General features: G+C 45.3%; 1 protein-coding gene across 2 annotated transcripts in view; it reads right to left on the bottom strand.

Annotated features, from left to right (window-relative positions):
* The window catches only part of pi4kb (phosphatidylinositol 4-kinase, catalytic, beta), a gene marked incomplete at its 3' end in the record, with an annotated part of 60,967 nt that extends 49,102 nt beyond the window's left edge, over window positions 1–11,865 (bottom strand). For both annotated transcript variants that reach the window (XM_084336511.1, XM_084336512.1), the window contains exons 1-3: window positions 11,783–11,865; window positions 5,032–5,760; window positions 722–1,084 (exon numbers count right to left, since the gene is read on the bottom strand). In XM_084336511.1, the coding sequence (XP_084192637.1) occupies window positions 722–1,084; window positions 5,032–5,733 (1,065 nt within the window). In that variant the 5' untranslated portion in view covers window positions 5,734–5,760; window positions 11,783–11,865. The remainder of the gene's footprint in view (window positions 1–721; window positions 1,085–5,031; window positions 5,761–11,782) is intronic.
* Between the last annotated feature and the right edge of the window lie 493 nt (window positions 11,866–12,358).

The following is a 12,358-nucleotide window of genomic DNA, read 5'->3' as shown; positions in this document are numbered from 1 at the left end:
GGGACCGTGGTACTAACAGTAGTATTTAGTACAGCAGGGGACCGTGGTACTAACAGTAGTATTTAGTACAGCAGGGGACCGTGGTAATAGCAGTAGTATTTAGTACGGCAGGGGACCGTGGTACTAACAGTAGTATTAGTACAGCAGGGGACCGTGGTAGCTAGTTAACCTTCACTTCCCTCTCATTTTTCACAACACTATTGCACTTATAAATGTGCAGACTCTGTGCATGAAATTAGGAATAACTAAATACAAACTAAAGGTAGGAATAACAACTAAGGATTTATTATTCTGCAATGTTTAGTAACTTAATAATATAGGAATTAATACTAAATGCATACAAATGGCACTCTCGTGGGTAGTGAGAATGTAAAACTCAAAGATGTGAAGGGAGTGGCTTGGATCTGTAATGGGAGGCTATTGTAAGGCTGTCATCTGACACTGGTCTTGGGTCTCCATGGTACAAAGCTCTGTCACGTGGTTATACCCCAACACACACACACCCTATTTCGCACAATGGTTTTTTTCCATTCAAGAATGGCTATGGCAGATTATTGGCATTCACACTCACATAGACTTAACCTTCCTATGTTGTATCGTTATCTGTGACTACATGAATAATTCATTCATAAGGCCTGTTTACCTGGTAAACAAACTAAATGTATACTACAATGACATGTTTACATGTTGGGTGTTAAGGAGGGTGTTAGCAGTGTCTCACCTCGTCCTGGCTGCTCTCCACCTTGGGGTTGCTGGAGGTCCTCTTGAGGTTGTTACTCAGGCTGATGCTGACCGTGGCGTCCGACTTGGAGCGCTGATGCGTGCGCTTGGAGGGCGAGAGGGTGTGCTCGCCACCCAGGCCCCCGTGCCCGTGCAAGGCGGGCGCCACGGGGCAGAAGGGCGTCAGGGACAGGGGCGGTCGGGCGCGGGAGCCCGCCGGCTTCAGTTCGTCAGAGAAGATGAGCTTGCGCAGCTTGGTGCCACGCGAGTGGCGCTGTGTGGAGATGTGCATGTCAGAGGAGTAGGCGCCCAGGAGCCACGCGCACTGCAGAGAGAAGGAGATGCTCTGCCGGCAGCGATGCACCTGGACACAAACACAACAGTTCAGAGACCTGGGACACAAACTCAACAGCTCAGAGACCTGGGACACAACAACACAACAGCTCAGACTGCACCTGGACACAAACACAGCAGTTCAGAGAACTGGGACACAAACACAACAGCTCAGAGACCTGGAACACAACAACACAACAGCTCAGACTGCACCTGGACACAAACACAGCAGTTCAGAGAACTGGGACACAAACACAACAGCTCAGAGACCTGGAACACAACAACACAACAGCTCAGACTGCACCTGGACACAAACACAGCAGTTCAGAGAACTGGGACACAAACACAGCAGTTCAGAGAACTGGGACACAAACACAACAGTTCAGAGACCTGGGACACAAACTCAACAGCTCAGAGACCTGGACACAAACACAACAGCTCAGAGACCTGGACACAAACTCAACAGCTCAGAGACCTGGGACACAAACTCAACAGCTCAGAGACCTGGACACAAACTCAACAGCTCAGAGACCTGGGACACAAACTCAACAGCTCAGAGACCTGGACACAAACACAACAGTTCAGAGACCTGGGACACAAACTCAACAGCTCAGAGACCTGGACACAAACTCAACAGCTCAGAGACCTGGACACAAACACAACAGTTCAGAGACCTGGGACACAAACTCAACAGCTCAGAGACCTGGGACACAAACTCAACAGCTCAGAGACCTGGGACACAACAACACAAAAGCTCAGACTGCACCTGGACACAAACACAACAGCTCAGAGACCTGGACACAAACACAACAGCTCAGAGACCTGGACACAAACACAACAGCTCAGAGACCTGGACACAAACACAACAGCTCAGACTGCACCTGGGACACAACAACACAACAGCTCAGAGACCTGGACACAACAACACAACAGCTCAGAGACCTGGACACAAACACAACAGCTCAGAGACCTGGAACACAAACACAACAGCTCAGAGACCTGGACACAAACACAACAGCTCAGAGACCTGGAACACAAACACAACAGCTCAGAGACCTGGACACAAACACAACAGCTCAGACTGCACCTGGGACACAACACAACAGCTCAGACTGCACCTGGGACACAAACACAACAGCTCAGAGACCTGGACACAAACACAACAGCTCAGAGACCTGGACACAACAACACAACAGCTCAGACTGCACCTGGGACACAACAACACAACAGCTCAGAGACCTGCGACACAACACAACAGCTCAGAGACCTGCAACTAGGGCTGCAACTAACGATTATTTTGGTAGTCGACTAATCTGTCAATAATTTTTTTGATTAGTCGACTAATCTAACGATTATTTCTGTCACACCCTCCATCTCCGCTTCCTGTGGGCGCGGCTCCTTTTCCGGGCTCTTAGCAGACTTCTTAGCTTAACATAACAGACCGACAGTAAGTTTGGGGGAACTAATGGGATAACTGGGGTTGCAACAAAAGTGCAACTAGGGCTAAAAACACAATGAAATGAAATATAATAATAATAATAATAATAATAATAATAATAATAATAATAATAATAATAATAATAATAATAATAATAATAATAATAATAATAATAATAATAAATAATATATCCTTCTTAGCAGACTTCTTAGCTTAACATCCCAGGGAACTAATGGGATAACTGGGGATGTTGTTTGCTCCTGACAAGAGTCTCAAAGTCTGGGGTGATGGTAGACAAAGCAACTCTGAGGTCATGCTCAATGTCCAATCTGTTCCTCTGCTTTGTCTTCAGCTGGACCAGAGCTGAGAAGCCACTTTCACAAAGATAGGTAGTGCAAAAATTAAATTTAAAAAAAATGTAAAAAAATGTATATACGACGCATCGACGCAAAAATTCGGCATCGACGAGTTTTTATGATCGACGTCGTCAATTATGTCGACTAATCGTTGCAGCCCTACCTGCGACACAACAACACAACAGCTCAGAGACCTGGGACACAACAACACAACAGCCCAGACTGGACCCGAGAGACACAACAACAACATATTTAAAATGACATCTCTAGTAAGCACTATATTTGAAATGATAAGCACATCTCTGGTCAGCACTAGATTTAAAATGATAATCACATCTATGGTAAGCACTATATTTAATTTCTATATTATTCTGCATTATTGCATGTGGAAAACACAATTTTACAGATTTGTCAATTAAATCAACTAAACGATTCCTATGACTATTAGTTGACCACGATTTTCTTTAGTCAAGGGCAGCCCTAATAGATTAGTTTATGGATTGTTTTATTCAAAAGGATAACACCAGTGTAATTAAATGTTTTTCTTATTGTCAAGGCCAAAACCTACAATGCATTCCTTCTACTCTCAATACTCTTCCTACTCTCTCCTGCCCTGAGGAGCTCAACCAGGACGCTGTACGTTCCCATTGCATGTTAAAATCAATAAATACCACTCACAAACACATATTTTCTTATAATATATTATCGTGAAAAACAGGGGCATTGTAGAACAAAATGTGCCTCAAAAGGCAACAAGCTCTATGGATCTATTGATGTACAGTAAACAGTAGTAAACAGAACAAGCTCTATTGATCTATTGATGTACAGTAGTAAACAGAACAAGCTCTATTGATCTATCGATGTACAGTAGTAAACAGAACAACAAGCTCTATTGATCTATCGATGTACAGTATTAAACAGAACAAGCTCTATTGATCTATTGATGTACAGTAGTAAACAGAACAACAAGCTCTATTGATCTATCGATGTACAGTATTAAACAGAACAAGCTCTATTGATCTATTGATGTACAGTAGTAAACAGAACAACAAGCTCTATTGATCTATTGAAGTACAGTATTAAACAGAACAAGCTCTATGGATCTATTGATGTACAGTATTAAACAGAACAACACGCTCTATGGATCTATTGATGTACAGTATTAAACAGAACAAGCTCTATTGATCTATCGATGTACAGTATTAAACAGAACAAGCTCTATTGATCTATATATATTGATGTACAGTAAACAGAACAAGCTCTATGGATCTATTGATGTACATTAGTAATCAGAACAAGCTCTATGGATCTATTGATGTACAGTAGTAATCAGAACAACAAGCTCTATGGATCTATTGATGTACAGTAGTAAACAGAACAAGCTCTATTGATCTATTGATGTACAGTAGTAATCAGAACAACAAGCTCTATGGATCTATTGATGTACAGTAGTAATCAGAACAACAAGCTCTATGGATCTATTGATGTACAGTAGTAAACAGAACAAGCTCTATGGATCTATTGGTGTACAGTAGTAAACAGAACAACAAGCTCTATGGATCTATTGATATACAGTAGTAAACAGAACAACAAGTTCTATTGATCTATTCATTGATATACAGTAGTAAACAGAACAACAAGCTCTATTGATCTATTGATGTACAGTAGTAAACAGAACAGTGTAGTCCCTGATCAGCTTTACACTTTAGTCCAGGAAAAGGTAAAATGCCCATGTTAATCACAACAATGGATTATACCGACCAAAGCAACAGTATGGCTATGTGATGTGTTTTTAACCCCTTTTTCTTTAACAACAATGGAGTTCTACGACTTCTGGATATGAGCAGTAATCTGGTGTTGGCTGGATGGACCATACTGTGTAAGTAGGAGAAATGCATCGCCGGTTTTGGTCTTTTAGTAGGCTACGTTGACAATTATGAACGAATGAATGATCATTACATTTATATAGCGCTTTTACACTCAAATCGCTCCCCACAATGTAGGGTGGAAATTGCCTCCTTCACCACCACTGGTAGCACCCAACCTTGGGCTACGCAGGCTCAATGGCTACCATACACTGGCACCAGGCACACAATACATGACACATCAAACTACACAACTTGGCTCTATTAGAAGAAAAAAAACATTCGATTCCACCGGCCTCGTCCTTTTAAAAACACCCACCACGTATGGCTTGATGGCGTCGCCCACGTCCTCGTCCATGTGGATGTACATGTTGAGCAGCTGGGGCAGGTAGAAGTCCACGTCCTCGTGGCGGAAGCTGAAGAGGCGGTTGCCGATGTAGGCCTGGACGCCGGGCTCCTTGGAGCTGTGCAGGTAGGATATGGCCATGGACACGTCGAACAGCTTGGACTCGAACAGCCGCAGTAGCCACGACTGCTTGGAAGGGTTGTGGCGCTGGCGTCGCCGGGCGCTCTTCACCGAGCCCTGCGCCAGGCCCTCTGGGTCCTCCTCCTCCTGGATCTTGGCTGGTTTGGCGACGCCGGCGTCCGGGTCCTGGCCGGTGCCATTGGCCAGAGCGTGGTCTGTAGTCCCAGCATTACAACTACTACTGCTGCTGCTGCTGCTTTCCGCTGGAGCTTCAGTGTCCGTCTGCAGCAGCTTGACCTGGGTCAGAACGTCCTGACAGGCCCGGTTGGCCACCTCGGGGTCGATGACCAGGTTGAGCTCGCCCACGCCCTCCGTGATGACATCCAGCGGGGGGCCGGGGGCCGGGGCGGCCTCTGGGCTCTGTCGCTGGTCGGGGCCAGAGGAGGGCGAGGAGGGCAGCGAGAGGGAAGGGGAGGAGGTGATGGAGATGGAGGGGGAGGCGGTGAGAGGTTCCTCCGAGGTGGAGGGTGACGGCTCCAGCTCAGTGTCACCCATCGTAGCGGGCCTCACCTCCACTGTCACCTAGGAAACAGAGAGACTTTACACTGTGTTCACTGTCACCTAGGAAACACAGAGACTTTACACTGTGTTCACTGTCACCTAGGAAACACACAGAGACTTTACACTGTGTTCACTGTCACCTAGGAAACAGAGACTTTACACTGTGTTCACTGTCACCTAGGAAACACACAGAGACTTTACACTGTGTTCACTGTCACCTAGGAAACAGAGACTTTACACTGTGTTCACTGTCACCTAGGAAACACAGAGACTTTACACTGTGTTCACTGTCACCTAGGAAACACACAGAGACTTTACACTGTGTTCACTGTCACCTAGGAAACAGAGACTTTACACTGTGTTCACTGTCACCTAGGAAACACAGAGACTTTACACTGTGTTCACTCTCACCTAGGAAACACACAGAGACTTTACACTGTGTTCACTGTCACCTAGGAAACACAGAGACTTTACACTGTGTTCACTGTCACCTAGGAAACAAACAGAGATACTTTGTTTACACTGTGTTCACTGTCACCTAGGGAACACATGGAGACATTACACTGTGTTTTTTACACTAAATTTTTTTTTTTGTCGAGTGATATGATATTGTTAATGTTATCGATATCGTTATCACGATATCATTTTTGGCCAGATCGCCCAGCCCTACTTACCACCAGTGATGATGTTGATCGGTGGAATCCTTTCTCAGCACAATCCATACTGGTCCTAACAGCTCCGGATAGTTAGCCACAAACCAATGGTCAATGGTCTGCACAAGCTGACTGAAGCTCACTGAAATCTACTCTGCACTGGTTTGAGGCCAACTCGCCAGAGCTAGTGTGAGGAACGGCATGGATTGTGCTGAGGAAGAACTCTACCCCGGGGCCGGGGTTCCAAACATCACAACTATCCCTTTAATGCAAGGGTCAGTGAGATAGCTCCTCCCACTGCCACTGCCCTATCAGCCCCTCGTGTCACAGCCTCCATAATCCCACTGAGCAGATTACCAGCAACACAGAGAGAGAGAGAGAGAGAGAGAGAGAGAGAGAGAGAGAGAGAGAGAGAGAGAGAGAGAGAGAGAGAGAGAGAGAGAGAGAGAGAGAGACTGCAGAAGGAGGAGAAACAACAACGGAAGCTGGGGGACAGAGAGATGGAGAAAAGGACAGACTGAGATAGAACAGGACAGAGAGACTGAGAACAGGACAGACTGAGAACAGGACAGAGAGACTGAGAACAGGACAGAGATGGAGAACAGCACAGAGAGACTGAGAACAGGACAGAGACTGAGAACAGGACAGAGAGACTGAGAACAGGACAGAGAGAGACTGAGAACAGGACAGAGACTGAGAACAGGACAGAGAGACTGAGAACAGGACAGAGAGAGACTGAGAACAGGACAGAGAAGGAGAACAGCACAGAGAGACTGAGAATAGGACAGAGACTGAGAACAGGACAGAGAGACTGAGAACAGGACAGAGAGAGACTGAGAACAGGACAGAGAAGGAGAACAGCACAGAGAGACTGAGAACAGGACAGAGAGAGACTGAGAACAGGACAGAGAAGGAGAACAGCACAGAGAGACTGAGAATAGGACAGAGACTGAGAACAGGACAGAGAGACTGAGAAAAGGACAGAGAGAGACTGAGAACAGGACAGAAACGGAGAACAGGACAGAGAGAGGGAGAACAGGACAAAGATTGAGAACAGGACAGAGAGACGGCAATCTGTTAATAAAATGTTCATTCAATCAATCAATCTGCGCAGTGATTGATTGAATGAAAGTTGTATTAACAGATTGCAGAATGGGTACGGCTCAATACACACAATTGTTAAGGGGATGCAGACCAGAGAAAGACTTTCGTCTTGTTTACATCAGGGTCCCCCATTTTCAATTCATAATGAATTGTAAGGGTGCAACTAGCACCGTGCAATCCATTCTTTGTGGATCTAGCCCTTAGTATGCACACGCACGCACAGTATAATATATTTTTTTTTATCTACTTTTTCTCCCCATTTTTCTATTTTTTCTCCCATCCCAATTTCGTATTATCCAATTATTCCCTCCCCTGTCTCGAACATTGTTAGTCCATGCCTCCCACTGGTCGGCTGCAATGTGGACGAAGCCTTGCATCACGTGTCCCCTCCGCATGTAGCCTTTTTACAATGCATCCGCGTTTCCGGCGCTCTGATTGGCCAGGTCATGTGACATGTGCGCCCAATAGCGTGTTTGCCCATTTCCGCGTCGAAACAGCCTGCAAACTACCTGCCGTTCTATCGCCATGCTCTAAAACAAACTCTAACCTTAACCAACTTCGAAAGAGTGCCTAAGCTTAACCGGCGAAAGAAGTTGCCGTCACGCTCTAAGACAAACTCTAACCTTAACCAACTTCGAAGAGTGCCTAAGCTTAACCAGTGTAGAAACTTGCTGTCCCACGATTGGCGCTCATGTCACATGACCTGGCCAATCAGAGCGCAAAACGGGAACCCGGAAACGCCGATGCGTTCTTGTAAAAAGGCTTCAAGCGTCCCCTCCGGTACACGAGGAGGCAGCCGTCGCATCTTTTCACCTGCACAGCGCGATCTCTCAGTGGCGAGGAGTAACGCGTGGGAGGCTCACGGTCACGCTGCCCCCGATACTTCCTGATTCTGCTGTACAGGCGCACCAACGTCTACAACGTCCGATCCCCACCCACCGGCTTTCCCACCCCCTAATACTGCCATTTTGCATTAGTATGAATGACCAGCCAAGCCGGAAGCAACGCCGAGAGCTGGGCTCAAACCCAGCATCTCCTGCGTTAGTGCCCACTGTGCCACTGTGCCACTTAGCCGCCCTACGCACAGTATAATATGCATGTAATAAATAGTTTGTTAATAAACTCTGTTACTTGAAATGTTTTCACTGCACTCCTAAATTTCTTTGTGTGCTCCTAAATTTTTTCATTTAGGAGCACATGTGCTCCTTGGGAAAAAGGTTAGCATGCCGTAGAGCCCTGAACAGGACAGAGAGACTGAGAACAGGACAGAGAGAGACTGAGAACAGGACAGAGAGACGGAGGACAGAGAGATGGAGAACAGGACAAAGAGACTGAGAACAGGACAGAGAGACGGAGGACAGAGAGACTGAGAACAGGACAGAGAGACTGAGAACAGGACAGAGAGACTGAGAACAGGACAAAGAGACTGAGAATAGGACAGAGAGACTGAGAACAGGACAGAGAGACTGAGAACAGGACAAAGAGACTGAGAATAGGACAGAGAGACTGAGAACAGGACAGAGAGATATGGAGAACAGGACATAGATACTGAGAACAGGACAGAGAGACTGAGAACAGGACAGAGAGACTGAGAACAGGACAGAGAGAGACTGAGAACAGGACAGAGAGACTGAGACCAGGACAGAGAGAGACTGAGAACAGGACAGAGAGATGGAGGACAGAGAGATGGAGAACAGGACAGAGACTGAGAACAGGACAGAGACTGAGAACAGGACAGACTACAGAGAGACTGAGAACAGGACAGAGAGAGACTGAGAACAGGACAGAGAGACTGAGAACAGGACAAAGAGAGACTGAGAACAGGACAGAGAGACTGAGAACAGGACAAAGAGACTGAGAACAGGACAGAGAGACTGAGAACAGGACAGAGAGACTGAGAACAGGACAAAGAGACTGAGAATAGGACAGAGAGACTGAGAACAGGACAGAGAGATATGGAGAACAGGACATAGATACTGAGAACAGGACAGAGAGACTGAGAACAGGACAGAGAGACTGAGAACAGGACAGAGAGAGACTGAGAACAGGACAGAGAGACTGAGACCAGGACAGAGAGAGACTGAGAACAGGACAGAGAGATGGAGGACAGAGAGATGGAGAACAGGACAGAGACTGAGAACAGGACAGAGACTGAGAACAGGACAGACTACAGAGAGACTGAGAACAGGACAGAGAGAGACTGAGAACAGGACAGAGAGAGACTGAGAATAGGACAGTGACTGAGAACAGGACAGAGATACGGAGAACAGGACAGAGAGACAGAGAACAGGACAGAGAGACTAAGAACAGGACAGAGAGATGGAAAACAGGACAGAGAGACAGAGAACAGGACAGAGAGAGAGAGAACAGGACAGAGAGAGACTGAGAACAGGACAGAGACGGAAAACAGGACAGAGAGATAGAGAACAGGACAGAGAGACTAAGAACAGGACAGAGAGAGACTGAGAACAGGACAGAGAGACTAAGAACAGGACAGAGAGACTAAGAACAGGACAGAGATATGGAGAACAGGACAGAGAGACTGAGAACAGGACAGAGAGACAGAGAACAGGACAGAGATAGACTGAGAACAGGACAGAGAGACGGACAACAGGACAGAGAACAGGACAGAGAGACTAAGAACAGGACAGAGAGAGACTGAGAACAGGACAGAGACGGAGAACAGGATAGAGAGACGGAGAACAGGACAGAGAGACAGAGAACAGGACAGAGAAACGGAGAATAGGACGGAGAACAGAGACAGTAGTTTCATTCACCGGCTACAGTGACCGGTGGCATCATGAATTCACCAGACAGCCACTGTGGTTGTTCTAAGCAGCCAAACTGAACTTTACATTAGATGAAGAGTCTGGTTGTTTACCAAACAAAGTGTCAAACCTATCAGCCATGCAGACAATTCAGCAGCATTCAGCTGCAGTGGTAACTTTCCACCCTGGTGGAGTAAAGAGAGCAGGATACCAGGGGACATCCAGGCAGGGAAAGAGTGGGCTAAACTTTTCCAAAACAGCACTTTTGCATAGTTCAACCGCAGTCCAGACAGACATTCCTCTAATTGTTGATGTGCCAATGGCTCACGTACAGAACATGAAGGGTGGAGTACAGTTGCCCCTACTGTACAATCCCTGTATGAGTGATGGTGGAAAGCAGCCATTTCCCTGTGACATTCATCCAGTGGGTTCCTCTTTGCTCAAGTTACTGAAGGGTGGCATGGATTGTTCCCAGCTAACAATGTCACCCTTGACTTTAGAACTGGTGTTTGTTCTAAATCATAAATTCTCAGTTGTCAAGTATTTTTCTTGGGTCGGTAATGGTGGTCTCATGCCCCAATTAAAACAATTGAATTCCTATGATCTGAGACATTAGTGAACAGAACACAAACAAGTCTCTCACAAATCCAAAAACTCAATGTTGTGAGGTCATTGTATATAGTCCAAAGTTGCTCCATAGACAATGAATTGGGAAATAAGTTATAGGCTAGGTGACACAGAGCACCCAGGGGAATGTTCTGAGTATATGTACATGTTCTGTTTCAGAACTGAGACCACTACTGTAGAATAAGCAGCTCCAGACTTGGGATGACCTGATGACATCACAAGTTTCAGTGTTCCCTCTCTGGTTTCTGGCTTTGAGAGGAGCCCATGTTCACATATTGATTGAACTTTCCAAGACCATGTAAATAACATAGTAATTATGAATTTGGGTTGAGTTGCCCTTTAATCTGACAGGTTGTTGGCTGAGTAACTAAAACAATAAGCTCCGTTAGCTAACGTTAGTTTGAGAGAAAGACAAACCATACAGATGAACGACGTAAAGTTACGACAATTAACGTTAAGGTTATTGCAAGCTCCTTAATAACAAAAAAGAGTAACAGCCCTGCCTTTGCAAAACAGGTAAACATTATAATAGTTAACCGTTAAACTAGCTGTTAGCCAACCAGGTAGCTAATGGCTAACATCGTGATTTTGTTTGGTTTAGCCTTTATGGGCTATTTTGTGGCATTCAAGTAGATCAAAGACTTACGCCATGTTCACATTTGGGGATGTTGTGGTTTAACTAACATTGCGTTGTGGCGTGGCCGTTAAGATTTAAGGAATATTCAGCATTAGCTTAGAAGGCCAACTGTTGCTAACTTAGCTGACTGCTTTGCAAGTTAAGCTAATAATGTGAAATATCAACTCAGCAACTCGAGAATTCACGACCGGCTGCACCGTTTCATATGTGTTTACTGTTATTCGCTGACACTCATGACTAAACAATATCCGTACCTTAAATGATTTAGTGGGTTTAGAAATGTACTCTTATGTATCTCCAGTTTGCCTGCTCCATCAGGAGATTTCTCCTCCGAGTTTATACAGAGCAGCGTCGGGCTGGGGACATAGCTGCCTTTCCGAGTGCCTGTATAGAATAATCCTTTCACCCAAATACATGCCTGTACCAGAGGCGTTAGAAACGCCAGATTGCCAGGTTGCACTTAATGCACTGTTAACAATGTACATGAGTTTAAACACCTCGTGTAACCAATATTTTTTTTGTTATCTGTACACTACCAAAGTAAACTGCTTCTGCTCTTTTATCATTCTAAATATGATAAAATCACATCATTATTTCATTTATTCTTCATAATACTGTATGATAGCCATGTACAATAATACTATATAATTATATATATATATACATTTGTTTATTTACAGTAAATAGACGTACCCATACCTGTCTGACAATACCTGCATATATTCCTGTTTACATTTATTGATTGATTGAACATTTTATTAACATATTGCAGAATGGGTACAATACAGTACAGCTCAATACACACAATTGTTAAGGGGATGCAGACCAGA

This window comes from Notolepis coatsorum (genome assembly GCF_963971535.1).
Source record: "Notolepis coatsorum genome assembly, chromosome: 19".
Taxonomy (NCBI): Eukaryota; Metazoa; Chordata; class Actinopteri; order Aulopiformes; family Paralepididae; genus Notolepis; species Notolepis coatsorum.
This window is presented reverse-complemented; position numbering and strand designations above follow the sequence as displayed.